The 19,270-nt window shown below is 41.7% G+C and overlaps 1 protein-coding gene across 4 annotated transcripts; it reads left to right on the top strand.

Moving 5' to 3' along the window:
* The first annotated feature begins 3,129 nt into the window (after positions 1-3,129).
* GSPT1 (G1 to S phase transition 1) lies at positions 3,130-18,677 on the top strand. Of its 4 annotated transcripts, none has more exons than XM_072120676.1 (15): positions 3,130-3,223; positions 10,455-10,502; positions 10,640-10,681; positions 11,003-11,230; positions 11,359-11,392; positions 11,552-11,629; positions 12,506-12,686; positions 13,155-13,309; positions 14,095-14,235; positions 14,801-14,894; positions 15,168-15,248; positions 16,308-16,481; positions 16,560-16,649; positions 16,734-16,902; positions 18,170-18,677. In XM_072120676.1, exons 3-15 carry the CDS (start codon positions 10,660-10,662, stop codon positions 18,220-18,222), a joined length of 1,500 nt encoding a protein of 499 aa, XP_071976777.1. In that variant the 5' UTR covers positions 3,130-3,223; positions 10,455-10,502; positions 10,640-10,659; the 3' UTR covers positions 18,223-18,677. The 4 variants fall into 4 exon arrangements, with proteins under 4 accessions (XP_071976777.1, XP_071976776.1, XP_071976774.1 ...); XM_072120675.1 differs by having other exon boundaries at positions 3,154-3,223; positions 11,006-11,230; XM_072120673.1 differs by having other exon boundaries at positions 3,166-3,585; positions 11,006-11,230.
* Positions 18,678-19,270: the final 593 nt, after the last annotated feature.

Below are 19,270 nucleotides of genomic sequence, written 5' to 3'. Positions count from 1 at the left end.
AAGAGTAGAAAAACGACTAATAGGGAGTTATATTATATTTTGCAGTGATACTTTATTCCATTTTACATCTGTAATTTTAGAAGAAAAAATGCCAGACTTGGTTCCCCGAGATCCATGGTTCTCTTAAATGTCCCACCAGGGATGCAACAATCTGATTTTTCATGTGCTCACAGCAGCTTGAAGCATCTGAAGGTGAGGCAGTCAAGTCTCCCAACCCAGATTCTTGCTACATAAGAGATACATTTACATAAAGAAAAAAATCTTGTTAAAAAGTGTTATCGCTGTTGATAAAAATGACCATTTGAACTACTCACATCTGATTTTTAGTTGAAGGTACCTACCCCTAAATTAACTTCTTACTATTCTATTTCTTTGGATAGAGGATTGAATTGGTTCCCAGTAGAGATGAGTGGACCCGAACATGTCACTTGATGGGTCGCAGAGCAGCCAATCAGGCAGCTTTACATCCCTAGCAACTAGTGCATGGCCCATCTTGCTACCAGCCCATCAAGCACCATGTCTGGTTGAGGAAGAGCAACTGAATGGGGGACGCCGAAGCTAAAGATTGGATCCGTTCAACTCTAGATCCCAGCAATTGCCCTAATGTTTTTTTGAAAGTCTTTGCTCAAAGACATAAGTAAAACTTTACGGCTCTCTATTATTTTCTAAATTCTACCCTTTTCTGCTCTCCTTCAGGCTTGCTCCACAACACACTACTCCAAAAAATAAGCAACTGGACAACATGGTATTATAAAACATATGAAGCAATATGCTGCACAAGGAAGTGATTGAATTGATTTTCCACTCAAGTTTATCATGAATTTAGATTTTGAACTACTTCTGGGTATCCTTGATTGTTATTGGCATGACCTTTGTAGCTTGCTTGATCTAATGTCCATTTCCTTTGTCTTGGTAATGTTTAAAACTGATCCATCGTCCTTACTCCATTCTTATCAATCTTTCTATAACCATACGAGATTACATGACTTTTGGAGATGACATGTAATACTACAGCAACGTTGGTCAGCTCTGTATAGAGGGCTAGAACACAGTTCCCTGCGGTGTTCCTATGCGTCACCTCAGCAGACACAAATTTTTCCATAGGGACCACTTGAGAACAGTCAGTCACCTATCCACCTAAGTCCCTCGTTCATTGCCATTTCCTGAGTTTTTTAACATAGCGGTTGTATAGTATTAAATTCTGAGCCACACAGTTACTGTGTCCTCTACACACCCAAGTGTTCCTGATATGCAAATTGGAGAGGATCGGAGTAACTTACTGTTGCCATTTTTAAATGCTTAAGTATTAAACGCTCCAGGGTTCTCAATACATGTGATGTGGAGGCTATGAGGCCATAGTCACTATAATCTATTAAAAAGACTTGTTAATGTACTGCTAATCTTCCTAGCGCATAGTTTTAGGCTCCATCATCCATCATTCCTGGTGTTCAGCTTCATCAGCTGTACTTCTGTCTGTACTTTCTTCTTATCGAAAACTAGGACATCACCCTGGTCCCCATTTCTTTCAACTGCTGAATCGCATAACTGACCTTCAATACTAAAGTCATTAAAAGTCATCTTATTGAACCATTGAACTGTGATTTTAAAAGAAACCTACCATCAGAAATATACCTATTAAGATAAATCTGGTGACATTCTAAACCTGAATCTATCTTTAGATAATCATAGAATACTTTCTACACCAAACTGCAGTTTATCAAACTAATATACTATTTTCTGGCAGAGGCTACTGGGGTGTGGAGTAGCCTCTCCAGGCCGCAGGAGCAAGGGCTTCTCCATGCACCAATAGCCTCAGCCATCCCATCTATTTGCTTGACCCCAGCATGCTGCTACCCTGCTTCCACGTCCTCGGCTCCTACGAGTGCCTCATATATATGCAGAGTCCAGAGCCCTGTCGGCTCCAAACCTGGAAGTACTGCTCATACGCAGAGCTCTGAAGGAGCCAAGGCTATGACCTTTTTAAGAGAGTTTTTATTAAGGGATTTATTTAATTCAGTCTTGATGATGACTACAGTCAGTGTACACACCTGTAAACACTGAATGCTCTAGTGTGCTCTACCTGCTGCTCCATCATTTACTGAGTATATGAACCCATTCTTGTGAACTGTAGGGGTCCATTCTCGTAACCTTTCGGCATCCAAGCAGTTGGATTCCCAATGATCAAATTGTTAGCCCTATATTTATGTACCCCGGTGCTCTTACCGGAAGTGCCCTTTAGCTGCAGGGCACAGAACATCTCAGCAAGTGACCCAAAAAGAAGAGGGGGTAAAAAGTAAGAGGGGTAAGGTAATTACACTGTAGCAAATAAGTCATAGCCAACCCCTTTAAGTCTGTCCTGAGACGTTACTCTACTTTCTGTCCATCCCTTTTACATATTATCACATATGTTACAACAAATTGAAAATGTCATAGTTGCAAAATGTGAAAGTCTAACCACTCCCAATTTTATAAACTGGATCGGGTGGCGTAAACATGCAAAACGTTTTAAAACATCCTGAGCTGTGGATTTTTTTTTACGAAATCGCTACTTTGCAACTTTTTAAAGAATTAGGGCTTGATAAATCATCCTCATTGACTCTTATGGGGCAGCGTTGTGAGCATGCTCTATGACCCGTGAAGAGGTCATTGTGCAGGGAGGGGGTCAGAGGTGAAGCAGGACCACCGCCTATTGCAATTTAACTCCTAAAACATGTTTTTAAGAATATGCAAATTTTGCCTAATTTGGACAGAGTCCTATAAGTGTTCTCAAGATTTTTGAAGGGCAGGTCTTCCAGAGATTGGCGTAGATTTTGTGGCCACTATGTTGATACATATTCATGATGGGTTTGATTTTTGGAAAAATAGACAGGGAAAGATGTGAGACATGTAATAAAATGTCATTGCCTCCAGAAAACACCATGAATATTTCTTTCCTCCGCTCTACCTAAGTGCGTAAGCAACTCCTAGGGACCTAGAGTTATTCAACGCTTGCGGTCACATTAAAAACTACATTTCCCATCAACCCCTTGCAAGAACGTGACCACGTAAGTGGGTGGTGTTCGGCGTCTGGGGACGCTAGGGATTGTGGGATTCGTAGTTCGTCACCGCTGTGTGGTAAATAGAGGGAGAGACAGCGGGGACTACAAGAGTGGCGCCTCCTGCGTCGCGTTCCGTGCGCCGGCTTACGTCAGTGACGTCGCGGCAACACACGAGGAGCCGTTGAGTGAGTGCTGAGTCGGGTTATCAGCGCCGCCGCCAGCAGCGGGTTTAGCCGGGTGTTCTCCTGCCTTGTAGCCGCAGCCTGTGCACCCACACGGGGAAGTTGTTAGCGCGCACCCCCACCCCGCCGTCATCCTCCAGCCTCCTCCCGTCACCACACACACCCGGAAATTATGGACCCCAGCGACACGGCTCCGGATTCCTGGGAACAGGCGGACATTGACGCCCCAGAGGCCCAACTCAACTCCTCCCTGGCCCGGCTCAACGTCAACGCCAAGCCGTTCGTCCCCAATGTCCACGCCGCCGAGTTCGTGCCTTCCTTCTTAATGAAGAGCGACAGCGCCACCGCAGACGGGCAGGAGGAGGGTAAGGACCGGGGAGCAGCAGCCGGCGGGAGGGAGAGGCCCAGCCAGAGGAGCCGGGGCCCTGAGCCGGACGACACCGCCCAACACTGCGCACTGTGCGGGGGGAAGGGAGGCGGCGCCGGCCTAGGGATGGGAGCGGGGCCCGGCTATGTGTGTGCGCCGCCCGGGGGGGGCACGTGGACCGCACCATCACCCCAGGGGGAGATAGCCCCCACATGTGGCCACTAACCCCACCTCACATTCACAGGTGTGATGCAAGGATCCACCTGTGATGTCATCATCAAGCAGTTCACTAACATCTGTCTGTGATGTCATAAGATCAGGTGTTTATTCACGTATCTGGGCTTATTGTTGCATAGCTGTCATCTATATGTGACACTTGTACTAATATTATGTCGCATGGTGATGTCACCATCTCACTAGACTTTTTTTTTAGGTGTTTCGGAGTGTGTGAAGTCATCAATACGCTACACAGTTCATAAAATTTCAGGTTGTGTCCTCAATACTTGTTATCAATGCATCAGACATTTGTTGCATTGTGATGTCGTCATTGTCAGATCTTTGTTGGTTTGTCACGCTGTGATGTCATCAATTGTGGTTGTTGTCATTGACTGTTTCATTAATATGGCTGGCTATGATGTCATCACGGCTTCAGATTCTTATTGGTCATGAAGATGATGACTCCTCCCATGATGTGCATCGGCGTTGCTATACATCTTGTGTGTAGGGTCGGCAGTGGGTAGACCTGGGGCCACTTACTGTCTGGTGTAAGTTTTTAGATGATTTAGTCGGTACGCTCCAATATCTCCCTATTCAGTTTACCAACTTATTTGTATGGGGCGTGTTATTCTCCTAAGAGTAGGAGCCCCTGAGGAATTGGGCCGCAGTGCCCTACATTAAAGGGGAGAGGGTGTGTTTTTTTTTTTTTTTTTATACAGTACAGTTATATAGGCCAAAATTAACATAAAATACTATTCTTATTTCTCTTTAGGTGATCCAGCGCTTCACCTCTCACGGCGCTCCTGGTCTTGATGGTGAGCGGTGACAGACTGGGGAGCGCCACATGGGGTGTATTGCTGGATCACCTAAAGGTAAGGTTTTATTTTTTATTTCTGTGCTATGGGGGGGGGGGGCACGCCGCTTTTTTTTGGAACAACTTTTTTAAACTTCGAGCTGGATGGGAGTGGAGACTGCTTCCTCATCCTCAGTGGAAGTTGGCACATTGTGCCTCCTGGGTTTATTATCTGTATCTACCCTGTTTCCCCTGAAATAAGACCTAGCACAATTTTGTTCAATCTTAGAAATATAAGGCCTCCCTTGAAAATAAGACCTAGTGCCTCTTAAGGAGCGACAATTAATATAAGACCCTGCCTTATTTTCGGGGAAACAGGCTATAGCCCTTGTAATTTTTAGGGACACTCCAATGACTTGCATCATTTTATAGACTGGAAACATTGCACACCCTGGAGGGAATTTATCATGGCTTGTACGTCACCCGCAAGCCAAGTGGACTGGGGATGGAGCTGGGGTACAACTCGCCCATGTACACGAGCCAGAGCCTCCTATTACATCAGATCCATTGGGGGAGATTTCATAGGCTCCTGAGTCTTGGTCAATCACCTGATAAATCCTGCTGGATGAATTCTGTGAAGTAGTTTAGGAGCGCGGGGTCCTACTTTAGACCAGCAATTAGTTGGTCTATTTAATAACGTGATTTTCTTGCGCAAAGGGGCCTGGGTCATGCCTGGGAAACAAATGTGGCACAGCATTTCAGGGGAAAATTATTCAGAAAATTCTGTGATAATTCACCCCCCATTGTGCGCTGGAGGGGGAGTATCATGTCACTATTCGCCCAGTAGTGATAAATTCTCCACATTCTACGCCCATATTTTACTCCATCTTCAAAACGCTGTAACTTTTTATTTTTCTATTGTAAAAAAAAAAACATGAGAGCTACGTAAAAGATTGTTCAAGTCCAAACGCCCTCTTTAGCACAGTTTCGGTCTACCGTTGAATAGCCTGTTTCACGGACCAGACACTCTACAGGGGGATGGGGAACCATAATAATGCGATTCTTAATCTTTGCTTCAATTTAAGATCTTAAATGTAAATGGGATAAAAATTCTGGAGATATTATGACCCAAGTTTTTTTTTTTTTTTCTTTAAATACCGCTGGAGGTGTGTAAGGAATTTTTTTTTTTCCCTGTTACTGCTGTCATTAAATGGGATAAAAAATTATTTTGAGTCCTTTTTGGAAAAATCTTTTGTATTTTAAATCTCTTGGAGGTCTGATCATTCATACAATATTCTGCAATAATTTGTAATCTGGAAGGTGTTGACTGTCATGACAACCGGTCGCTACACTGATCTATAGTCTGGGGAAATGGCCTTGAGTCGTTCTTCTGTGCTCTGAGTAAGAGCTGTAGCAGGATTTTGGTTTAATATTGTGGCAGAGGGTATGGGGGCTGTGGAGTTCACACGAGAGTTCAGCACCGCAGCATGAGGACATCATGCCAGGTTTAGTTATAAAAGCATTTTTCAGTCCTGCTGCTACTAAAGGTATGGTTACACAGAACTCCACAACAGTCTGCAGCTTTGTATGGTCAGAACTGCTGAGAGAATCCCTAAGAGTGGTTATTAAGGTTCATATCGCACTAACCATGTATGAGTAGGTATTTCGGCACAATATCTTTGATGGCCAGATTTAAAGAGGACCCGTCACCAGATTTTTGTCCACCCTGACTAACAATGGGTTAAAAGTCCTCCACATATCACCTAAAATTAGCTGCTAGTGGGGCACTGTACCTTAATTACAGTTTTTCTGATATGCAAATTATCTTTTGTGACTCTTCTCTATCTCTCAGGCTGGCCCCCTTATTGTGACTGACAGCTCTGTGTCTCTTCCAATCACTGCTCTGCCTGCTTGTATTTGGGGACTGTCTAATATTCAACTACAGACATATAAAGCTCTATGTAGCTGGGAAATGGTGTTAATTTTTTTACAGTGCCTTGTTACATTCATGACATGTGACCAGTGACATAATTGCAGGTCCTTTTAGCCTTCCAATAATGGCAAACTGTACACCATGTATGTGATTTGATGTGGGCAGATACATGTATGGGGTACTTGGTATTAAGAGGCTAAAAGACCTGAGATGTCACTCTGGTCACATGACATGAAGTGTAACAAGTAAGGAGGCATAAGGCATGGGGAGGAGTAGATGGGAGGGGCTGGTTGAGCAGGACACGCCCTCTTTGATGCCTGGTAATATAAGATAAATGTGATTTATGTGGATGTAGAAGGCGTCAGTCAGTTGATAGAGCTCTATAGGAACCTGTCACTGGCTGTGTATGTGCAAATGTGGTGACCGGTTCCCTTTGAGGTAAACTGTGTGTGGGAACATGAGGGGCGTTCTGTAGATGGGAGGGCACAGTGCTTAGCCCCTTCACCCACTGCTCACCCTTGAGACCATCCTGTTATCTTGGCAACCAGAATGCACGGCAGCAGGGAGAGGGGCTGAGACAGGCAGAAAGCAGAGCATTAGCAGGCAAACGGGTGCAATAAGAGAATGAGTATATATTGGAAATATTTGTTTTCTCCTATTATAGCTGAAGAGAAACCTTAAACCTTCAGTTATACATTAAGTTACAAATATTTTAATGAAATTTGATTTTTTAATTTTTTTCCATATAGTTTTCTCAAGGTTTTTTTTTTTCTAACTTAGCCTTTTTGGTCACTATCTCAAGGAGCCTTAGCTATAGAGATAAACAACCCCCCAGGTATGACAGGGTCACATGTAATGCAGTCATAAGGTGGTGGGTAGTTGTCATGTATTTAAAGGGTATTTCCAGGCTAATATATTAGGTCATCAATATCCTATTGGTAGGGGTTCAACACCCAGAACCCCCATTGATGAGCTGATAAACAGATGGTGGACGGCGCCATTCTGTGTAGTGTCCTAAGGGTAGACTCCAATGCAAATGAGTGTGAGTTGATCTTCAGCCACTGTGCTAAGAATGGTGCTGTCTGCTTCCTGCCTGTCCCATACAGTCCATCAGCTGCTAAGAAGAGATGGTCACCCATCTGATAAGGACATATTCTTTAGTTATGTTATCACTAGTTTTAGCATTGGGCTGTACCACAATATGCTGATTGATTCCTGTGTCCTCCGCTAGTAGCAATGCATGTAGTGTAGAAAGCCTCCATTGTCCATAATACAAGGCTTTATCTTATTTTCCTTTTTTTTTTTTTTTTTTTTGCTCATATAGGGTTGGACAGGGCTAAAAATACATATAAAACCTGATGGGATCCATATGTGTGACCGTGTGTGCAGGCTAATTCCTAGTGACTGATATTTCTGCTGCATAGTTAAAGGGATTTTAAGAATACACAAACTGTGTATTAATCTATAGTGTAAAGTGTGTTTTAGTGAGCATCCTCCTCAGCTCTTTGTACACTGCGTTGAGTCTGGCACTGCTGGAAATAAGTCTGTCGTCGCTCTTTATCAAATGGGCCGGGATAGGCCGCAAGCTACTGCCCAGGACCACCCCACCGACCACAAAGCACCCTATACGGGTAGAACGTCTGTTAAGAGTAAGGTTCACTCCAGATAAAGTGACATCTTCTAGATCAGTGATGGCTAACCTATGGCACTGGTGCCAGAGGTGGCACTCAGAGCCCTTTCTGTGGGCACTCAGGCCATCACCAGAGATGACTCCAGGTATCTTCCTGCAGTCCCAGACAGCCCAGGACTTGTTGTGCACAGAGCTATATTAAAGTGACAGCTTTACCTGGGACTATTTTCTGCTTTATTGGTGTCCTCAGGTGCTGGTATCAATGAAAACTGTGACAGAGAAGGGAGTATAAATCATAAATTAAATTTCTGTGTTGGCACTTTGCGATAAATAAGCGGGTCTTTGTTGTAGTTTGGGCACTCGGTCTCTAAAAGGTTTGCCATCACTGTTCTAGATGATGCAATCTCTGCCTTTACCCGTCTCCTCCTAGTATGACAAGTGTATGGATGCCGGGTACAGCTAACCTGTTTTCTGCTGACAGTACATAGTCTATGGGAGGGGTAGGAGTGCAGGCAGGGAGGTGCTCCGGGGACCAGATAAGTGAACTTGTAGGATTAGATTATTATAATCTAGGCCATACATGTCTAGTCTGTACTCTGTAGCATATAGTGTCTCATTGTTTTCTCTGGATGCTTTGATTTCTTTCCACTGCAAAAAAGAAAAAGGCAGCCAATACATGCTATTTATTAATATCACCTTCTCCTTAGCAACAGACACATAACCTACAAATACAAGACACTGAGGATGTAAATGTAGTAATAACAGAGGGCAGGAAAACAATCTGGAGTCGTAGAAAGTAGCTGCTGGCACCTCGCCTTTTGGGTCAAGTGATGGCGCACAGTTCAAAAACCCCATTCAATCCAAGATCAGAGATGTTCTTTGAAGGAAATAAATTCACAGGATTAAAGTTGTATCAGCTCTTAGTATGAGTGTTTATGACGCAGTGCTACCTTTGATGGGAAAGAAAAGTAACTGTAGAGGTCATTCTTATCAGTGTGCAGCGCTGTGTACATAGGAGGCCACTTGCTCAGCTGGCAGCCTCTTGCATTGTGCAGTATATATGCTAAGAGAAACAAAAGGGGCGGGACTAGCACTCCTTAAATATATATATATATATATATATGGTCAGGGTCAAAAGTCGTACAAAAACAAACCAATAATATATTCAAAAGGAGAAAGAAGTATGCTATAAGACCCAAATTCAAAGTATAAACAAATTTATTTGTACCGTGGTACACCACAACACAAAAACACATATAAAAACATTTAAAAGTGTGAAAAACACAATACAGCAGGAAGACTTAGCATATGGTGATGCTGGTTCTCCTGACAGCCGCCAGCTCCCCCTACTCTCAGCGACCTCTCCTAACTACATGTATATCACAAAAGTATAAACTGAAAAATGATGGCAATACGTAAAACCAAGATGGCAAAACCCAAACAAAATGTATGGAGTACTCAATTGACAATAGAGCCAAATCACTATCTGAAAATAAATAGTATGAAAAAATACTGGTGGGTCAATAAGGGTATCTACCTGTCATGTGAAGGATCCAAACCAAGGAGAGGTTAGGGGATGCTGGGGCTCAAAGCCTCACGCATATCGCCAACCGACTGGCTTCCTCAGGGGTGCTGTGGTGTAAATTGGTGTCCGCTTTATAGTCCAGCATTCCTCCAAAAGCCGTCTAGTGCCGGAGCTTATGAGTTTGAGTTAGTATCTAGCTACATACTGGACTTCCGGTTCGCGACCGGAAGTCATAAGCTCCGGCACTAGACGGCTTTTGGAGGACTATATGCCCCATATAACCATGCTTGGTGTCATTTTACAGAAGAGAATCTCAACTTTGAAACCTTGTCAGGATTGCAATTCTATGTGCCATAGAAGTGGATATATTGGTAGTTGTAGACAGTTGGGAATTGAATAACAATTTTGTAATTAGGAGCTGATCTGCCTTAACAGTCTTACTGCTCCACAGATAGCAGAGATTCCTGTTCCATCCTCAGTTTTTGAGCTGATCTGTAAATGTTCTGGGTTTTTGACGCAAACTATTGTCCTTTTTACAGGGCCTTTCAAAATTTTAACCAGAGAAAGTCATTAAAGCTTTTGTATCAGTTTTTGGGGACCAGACCTTTGCCTTATCCAGTTGACCTGATCTCTGTGCAGTCTCCACAATTGAGCTGCGGTAATAATTGAGATGTGAATTGGCCATAACTCTAGCAGCTGCTACCTGATGTCCCTGCTTTACACGTACTATGGAAATTATTGCTATCTAATCGTTATTTCTTTTCCTCTAGATACAACAGATAATTCTGTGCAAGAAGAGAAGTCTGTGTCTTCAGAAGGTATGTTTTGCCACATACTTAAGACTTGTAGGTGTTGTTGCAGTACTCTTGCTAATTTTGCTCGGATTCCACAAATCTATCTAATACTTATATGACAGTTCATAGGTTAATTTTTTGTTTTCATTTTAATTATTCAGGTTCCAATGCAGTTGTCGGCATGGAGATTTCTGAGCCTGTTGGTAAGTAACACTTGAGATTTGAGGAATTCTCTACAATCCATAAGGCAAGCACTGATTTAAAATAAAAATGCAGCATTGCCAATGTGACCATCACAGCCAATTTTTTTCCTTTGGCTATTGCGTATTGTTCACATGTCATTGCAGCAATCTAGGAAAAGCAAGTCTGGATATACTGAACTCGAGTAGGGATCATCTAAAATAGAATTTACTTTGCTGCTGAAGACATGGCTGCAGTATATACCAAGGAAAGGGAACCACATTAGGTGGTTTTCAGACAACTTGCTACCCCTCCTTACTATGTCTGACATTTTATTCATTTAGTAGAAAATGGAGAGACTGAGATGTCACCTGAAGAGTCCTGGGACCACAAAGATGAGCCGAGCGAAGCAGAGCCAGGAGGCGGCTTCTCGGGAGACGGGGGCTCCTCGGAAGAAGTTCCCCAAGAAATGATGGAGGAAGAGGAGGAAGTTCCAAAACCGAAAAATATTGTTGTTCCCCCGGATGCACCTAAAAAAGAACATGTCAATGTAGTGTTCATCGGACACGTAGGTGCGTAGATCTGAGATTTTTTTTTATATAGATATGACACAAGGGCAAATTAAGTAATAGTAAATAAGTAAAACCGGATTCATCTATTGAACATCTAGATGACCTTTGTTTCTTTTGCCCTCCACTAGATGCTGGAAAATCGACTATTGGTGGACAAATTATGTAAGTTAATTACTGAATTATTTAACACACTTGTCGCAGTCTGCGGCTGAAACCACACCAGCATGTTCTAAGAAGGCGGCCACAGTGTAGAGACCTCTGCTGTGGACTGCTCAGGTTTGTGTTAATTTACAGTCGGTGACATCTACTTCCATATTATAGGTATTTAACCGGTATGGTCGATAAAAGAACGCTTGAGAAATATGAAAGGGAAGCAAAAGAGAAGAACAGAGAAACATGGTGAGTGATAATGTAACCAGTGGTGGATTATGGTATTACAACCAAGATCTTTTAATATTTATACAGCTCAGGTGCAATTCCAGAACAAAACATGGTCAGCTGGGGGTAGTGTTTTGTGAAGAAAGCTTTTGTTTTTCTTCAGGCGCAGAGGTGCTGAGGCTGTAATGAAGAGGTCTCACTGGGTCAGCCATCTTCATACAGGGGTGGAGTTTGCTGCACATTGCTAGCACTGATTGAGTATTAGCTCTTCCGATGGGCGCCGCCACCTTTGTTACAATTGTTGCTCCCTGTGATGTCACCGGGGAGTGGCTCATTAGTCATGGATGGGCTATACTGGAGGATAAGTCCCAGGGGCGGGGGGGGGTAGGGGTGCTGTTGGCACACATACAATACAAAATTGAAAACCTTATGTTGCACTGAAATACATATTAACAGATAAGCACTTAATACATAGAAAATAATGTAATTTTTGGCATCTTAAATGTTTGCCACTTTATGGGTTCCCAAATTCTGCAAGAGGTACAACCAATATATAAATGACACTGTTGATTTTATGCAATAAATTACATATTTTTTTGGATATTGCAATATATGTATTTTTTTTATTTGAATATGATCTCAGCATGTGCAACGGTTCAGACCACAACAAAAATGCCTTTTGATGTTCAGCTATGTACTGCTGTAATTGCTCATATTATCAAAGCATGTTCCTCATGTCTGATTTAGCCTTCTGGGTTTGAACAAGATTCATAGGAACCGCTGGAATGTGTGTGTGAGCCATGTGCAACTCTAACGGCCCTGTTGCCACCTTATTTTAGTTTTGTTTTTTGTTTGCTGTCTTTATCAAGTTGCATTATTATTGCATGTTACTTTCAGGTACCTCTCATGGGCTTTAGACACCAACCAGGAGGAGCGAGACAAAGGTAAAACGGTAGAAGTTGGCCGTGCCTACTTTGAAACTGAGAAGAAGCACTTCACTATCCTTGATGCCCCTGGTCACAAGAGCTTTGTCCCCAATATGATTGGGGGAGCCTCACAAGCAGATTTAGCTGTGCTGGTATGTGATTTGTACTCAACTCAAAACTTCTGTGGCTTGAAATGATATGTGCTTTGCTCATAATATCCTAGTGGTGTGTGGATTACATACTGGTGATACTGAAGTCTAGCAAGCACTACTCTAATTGTAACCCTCAGTTCAGTGTCTTTAGCTTGTGGTGCAGAAATGGTAAAGGTTCAGAACATTGTATCCAACTAGCATCTACATGTGCAATATATTTACTCCAAATTCCATAAAATCATGTTAAATCCTACGCTTTATCACTTTTAAATATATTTTTGCAAGTGTAAGATTTGTTACAAGTTGAGCAGGTTTTATGGTGTAGGCATTGAAGGTAATCGGTCACATCAAAAGTACATCAGCAAGCAGAATGGTTTATAGCAGAAGTTGCTTAGTAGATTGAATCACATTTAAAAAAATCAAAATAAGACCTGTCAATTTATAATTTTATTTCTATCCACCTTCTAGGTGATCTCTGCACGAAAAGGAGAATTTGAAACCGGATTTGAGAAGGGTGGACAGACGAGAGAGCATGCCATGTTGGCAAAAACAGCTGGAGTAAAACATTTAATAGTTCTTATTAATAAAATGGATGACCCAACGGTAAACTGGAGCATTGACAGGTATGTAAAACTAAGCAACTCTAGAAAGCCTCTACAATGAGACTTTCGTACGTGTGCTTTATTTATGCTCTTTCTTTGCAACACTCCATCCCAAAGGAGTTGAATAGCTTGTCTAGGCGTCCAATAGGATGGTAAATTTATAACCTACAACTTAGGTTTGTTACTATAACCCAGTGATGGCGAACCTTTTTAGAGACCAAGTGCCCAAACTACAACCAAGACCCACTTATTTATCGCAAAGTGCCAACACAGAAATTTGATTAGTGATTTACACTCCCTGCTCTGTCACGGCTTTCATTCATATCAGCACCCTGATGACACCAATAAAGCAAAAAAAAAAGGAAATTTGGATGATCATTGTATCTTCCCTCCAGGATCCCATAAACAGGAAGAATTGTCAGGGCCAGAGCAGGAGCTACAATGATAATCCAGATAATCCTGTCCACACCTTTCCACTCCTCCAGTAGTCCCAGGTATAACTAACTTTAAAATAGCTCTGTGCACAACAAGTCCTGGGACTGCAGGAAGATACCTGGAGTACTCTGGGGATGGCCTGGGTGCCCACAGAGAGGGCTCTGAGTACCACCTCTGGCAACCATGCCATAGTTCTGCCACCACTGCAATAACCCATAACTTTTTTTGAGAAAAGGCTTTCATCGAGGAGTTTTTGAAGCTACAAGTCTTCACCTTGTGCAAGTATCCACATATATGCATAAGCTTCACTTGGTGTATTATCCAGTTTTTCCCCTCTGCTTACAAAATAAGTGAATATTCTTTTGTTTCAGATATGAAGAATGTAAAGAGAAACTTGTACCCTTCTTAAAGAAAGTTGGTTTCAACCCTAAAAAGGATATTCACTTTATGCCATGTTCAGGTCTGACTGGCGCAAACTTGAAGGAACCAGTGGAGACTTGCCCATGGTACACGTAAGTATTTAAAACTAAAGCCTGTTTTCAGAGTACATTAGCCACAGTGCATGGTGTCCGAATGTACCTCCAAATACTAAAGCATCTCATCAAATGCCACTTATCCAATGAGCAAACTGTAGGGAATCCATAAAGGAGACCCACAGTAGCCATCACAGGTGAAATTGGTACCCAGCATCTGGACAATAATCATCCAGCTCCGCCAGCTCCATCCTCAGGATATATGCCAATTCGGCAGACCACATTGCCCTAGAGGGGGTTGTAGTCAACTTCCATAGTCTGGGAATGCACGCCTCATTGCCATAACATAGTGCCTCAAAAGACCTAATCTGACTTTCTTATGAGCCCGAATACATTGACATCTTCCTCCAACCCCTTACAGTCTGGCTATCGCTCCTCTCAATTCATCATGAAACGCAAGAACCGCCTTCCACAAATCCTTAACTGCAGGACACTCGCACCAAATGTGGAGCTATCCTGCCAATTTAACCTGGATCTATGGTTTAAAGAATTTTACTCAGTCTTCATTTGTGATGATTCACGTTACTTTTCTTGTATTTTCCAGTGGTTTACCGTTTATTCCATATCTCGATAACTTGCCAAACTTCAACAGATCATATGATGGACCTGTCCGACTTCCGATTGTGGATAAATACAAGGTAACCCTAAATTTTCTTTCTGTAACTTGTGATCATAACAATGTCTTTACCATTGTGACCTGCCATAGCTAGTCTGTTTGTACTTGACATTAATAAATATATATATATATATCTTCCATATTTGCTGTTCTTCCCAATGAGAAGTATACAAAAAGCTTAATGACTGACTACATAGATTCTTATTTTCACAATTAAGCAGAAATCGGCGCTCAATAAGTCATATGCGATATCAATGTCTTCAAAACAACTTTTTTTTTTTTTTTCCTTTTCTAGGACATGGGAACGGTAGTTCTAGGAAAACTAGAATCTGGCTCAATATGCAAAGGACAGCAGCTTGTAATGATGCCAAACAAGGTGAAATAAACGTAGACATAAGTCTAGTCTAAAATTTCTATTTATTGCATTAGGGGCTTTGTTGGATGTTTTCATTATGTAGTTCACTTAAAGGAAAATCAATTATCAGAATATACTAAGGATGTTTATTATGGTCATAGCCAAGATAAAGTGTAACTGATACATCATACTGGGTGGATCAGAGTTTGTGTATCTTGTTGAGCATAGCAGACACTTTTTATAGTGTTTTTTTTCTTTTTTTTTCTTTTTCCCTTTTTCTGACACCACCACCTGATTTTATTTACTGTTGTCTTGTACATCTGATGTTGGTAAATTACAGCACAGTTTAGGCTCTTTCTGGACCCTCCACATTTCAAGGCCCTTCTCAAAACTGGTCAGAGAATTGCAAAAAGTCTAAGTATGTTACCAAAAAACAACTTTGTTCAGAAAAACCATGATCCTGGTGTATTCAATATAGAGTGCATGTATATGATATGTTCAGTTCAGCAGGTTTTGGTCCAGTAATTTCCACACATGCATGGAGTGGTTTTTGTCAGAACAAACTCACTTTAGGCAACAGTACTGAAACACTGAATATAACTGGTGTAAGGGTCCTACACCAGAACTGTCATTTTCTCTGGTTGTTTATGCAAGACCTCTAGATTTTCTAGTTTTGGCTTACAATAAATGAAGGATATAACTGGAGTGGTTGAACACACGTTGTAGCCTAACTGTGAAATTGATGTGCTCCACCACACTTGGTTTTGGCTCACAATAGCTTATGCAAATAATGGAGTTTGTGAACTGGGGCTTTACTTTAATAAAAGAACACTGTAGGGGGCAGTGCATACTTGTAGCTCTCTCCAATTCCTCTACAGCCGAATGTGTTAGCCTGCAGCGGCCCCCTCAAACAAGGCACCCCTATTTCTGACATCAAGTTTTCTGTGCTATAAATTTTAAGCTTGAATCGGGAGTATTAAAGGTTTTTAGAAGCTGTTTAAATATTTGTGTCTAAATACATGGAATGCTGCATAATCTCTACTATGTGATTTAATAATATTACTTTGTTATCTGTTAAAGCACACTGTTGAAGTTCTTGGCTTGCTCTCCGATGAAGTAGAGACGGAGCTTGTAGCGCCTGGTGAAAATCTGAAGATCAGGCTCAAAGGAATAGAGGAGGAGGAAATTCTTCCAGGTTTCATTCTCTGCGACCCAAACAACCTTTGTCATTCTGGACGTACATTTGATGCCCAAGTACAGTCTTTTTATTATTTTTTTTATAAATATTGTCTGTTTTGGTCCAAAACTAAATCTGCTGCTTCTACTCTTCAGATTGTGATTATTGAACACAAATCCATCATTTGTCCTGGTTACAATGCAGTGCTGCATATTCATACATGTATTGAAGAAGTTGAAATTACCGTAAGTGACCATATTCTCCTCTGCATTGAAGACCTGTAACATGGGCCACAGATAAATTAATGTCTGGTTTTGTTTCCTCTTAAGGCCTTAATCTGCTTGGTAGACAAAAAATCAGGGGAAAAGAGTAAGATTCGACCCCGCTTTGTCAAACAAGATCAAGTATGCATCGCCCGCTTACGAACAGCGGGAACTATCTGCCTTGAAACATTCAAAGATTTTCCTCAGATGGGCCGATTTACCTTGCGAGACGAAGGTGAGGGCTACAAATTTCTAACATTTTCATTCAAAACATTGGTGGCGCCTATAAAAGCATGCTTTTTAGATTTAGCCCTCCTAAAAAGGGAAATTTTGTTTATATAGATGCATACAGAGTTGAGAGGACCTCACACTGATGGGACAGGGGCAAATAGACCTCTGATTTGTTGTTTGGCACCTGGGTCACCACACTTGCCCTGTTTCCCCTAAAATAGGACATCCCCCAAAAATAAGACCTAGTAGACTTTTGTTCAAGCTTAGGAATATAAGGCCTCCCCTGAAAATAAGACCTAGTGGCAGCCATTGCAGGAGCCCCCCCCCCCCCCTTCCCCATGTAGTACATTAGTATTAGTAAATCTTTTAGATGCTGCAGAAGGTTGTGACATGTGGGAAGAAATCATGAAATAAAATCTACGACTCTTGCGCTGCAAATGTGATACCAGCAGCTACCCGGACAGGAAAGGGATCATTTAAGGAAAGTGTTATTGCTAAATGAGAGAGATTGGCGCCAATGATTCCAATAGAAATGGAGCCAAATAAGTTTGGAGAGAGGGATGTTAGAGAAGTTTTTTTTTGTCCAACAATAAATGTGAATAATTTTTCATGGAAATACAAGGCATCCCCTGAAAATAAGACCTAGCGCCTGTTTAGGAGCAAAAATTAATATAAGACACTGCCTTATTTTCGGGGAAACGGGGTATGTGCAAGTTGCCCGTATACAGGCGGTCCCCTACTTAAGGACACCCGACTTACAGACGACTCATAGTTACAGACGGACCCCTCTGCCCACTGTGACCTCTGGTGAAGCTCTCTGGAGGCTTTACTATAGTCCCAGACTGCAATGATCAGCTGTAAGGTGTCTGTAATGAAGCTTTATTGATAATCCTTGGTCCAATTACATCAAAATTTTAACTCCAATTGTCACTTGGGCAAAAAAAAAAAAAATGTCTGGAGCTACAATTATAAAATATACAATTCCGACTTGCATACAAATTCAACTTAAGAACAAACCTACAGACCCTATCTTGTACGTAACCCGGGGACTGCCTGTATATAGTATTTCGATCCTGCCTTGTACAAAGTGAGTGGGTTACACCACCTGCATACAGACACGTTGGCAGAAATACTGGGGCTGCCCAACATATTGCATGAGTCAGTTTACGACCAACTAGCATGGGCCACTTCATGTTTTATACTCTCTGACCCGTCATATAGAGATTTGCCATGGAGGTTTTTGTAACCTATTTGTTTTACTTGATTTCTAGGTAAGACCATTGCAATTGGAAAGGTCTTGAAACTAGTTCCAGAAAAGGATTAAGCTTTCCACTTGACCCTGCACAATACTGTGAGGATATTGACTCTGCGGAAGCCTACTTCACATCGCCTTCTTATTTTCAGTCCATTGACAAACTGCATCCCCCCTTTTAAACAATTAAAACAACAAAGCAGAACACAGGTCCACATAGACAGCTTTCTCATATTGAGAGCTCTGCTATGCCACCGATGAGTTCCCTCCCTCGACATTTTATTTTATTCCCTTACAAATTCTGCGAACCTTTGGAAAGATTTGGCAATAGCTTCATAAATGATGTGGACAAAATTGCCTATGATAATGAAAAACCTAAGATTTTTTTTTTTTATTTTAAATCCATGCAATGCTACCCTGTCATGTCCAGTACCTAAACACCGTAATTCTAAGCAGACCGCTCGGAGCGTGTAAGCACATGTTACAGAGAAACTACCATGTTAATAAAATATCAGTTTAAAACCTTTTTTCAGTATTTGAATTACTTTTCAATTTTTTTTCATTTTTACCTGAATGTAACACCGCTGCATTAACTTTTTTTTAAACTTCCAAGTATTTTATTAGTATGTCGGCTTGGATTTTGGGTTTTTTTTTTTCGCCCTGAAGTCACTGACCATTATCCATTGATAAGACTTCTACAATTTTTAAGAGGGCCCTTTTTATTTGAAGGAGGCAATATTTAAGCAAACCTGATGATTCGCTTTCATTGTAGTAGTCTTGATGGTCGCCGATCTGACCGTAATGTCGTTCTGTGTGTGTTAAAGAGGAAGTCTCTCCGGGGCATCATTCCGTAGGAATTCTGAAATTCTAAGAGTGAATGGCTATTTAAAATTCAGTTTTTTCCATTTTTATAGAGAGCTAGGTAGCTCCATTTTCCCCCTCCCCATTAAATGAGCTATGTTTTAATTACTACCTGGGAAGGGTAAATTTCTCAGTTGTAGTTCGGTCTTTGTATAATATAAAGGCTTGAATTTTTTTTCTCCTTGCTGCTTAAGTGTCTGAGATGAGCAAAGTATATCACTGCTGAGCTCATACAAGTTTGCACATATGAAACCTTTCA

This window comes from Engystomops pustulosus, chromosome 8 (assembly GCF_040894005.1).
Source record: "Engystomops pustulosus chromosome 8, aEngPut4.maternal, whole genome shotgun sequence".
NCBI classification, from domain to species: Eukaryota; Metazoa; Chordata; class Amphibia; order Anura; family Leptodactylidae; genus Engystomops; species Engystomops pustulosus.
This window is presented reverse-complemented; position numbering and strand designations above follow the sequence as displayed.

Bases quoted from the DNA above. Each gene is read 5' to 3' on its own strand.
- GSPT1 (XM_072120672.1), top strand. From the start codon at position 3,393: ATGGACCCCAGCGACACGGCTCCGGATTCCTGGGAACAGGCGGACATT. The intron at 11,231-11,358 runs GTGCGTAGATCT...GCCCTCCACTAG, and splicing joins AGTGTTCATCGGACACGTAG to ATGCTGGAAAATCGACTATT. The intron at 12,687-13,154 runs GTATGTGATTTG...TCCACCTTCTAG, and splicing joins AAGCAGATTTAGCTGTGCTG to GTGATCTCTGCACGAAAAGG.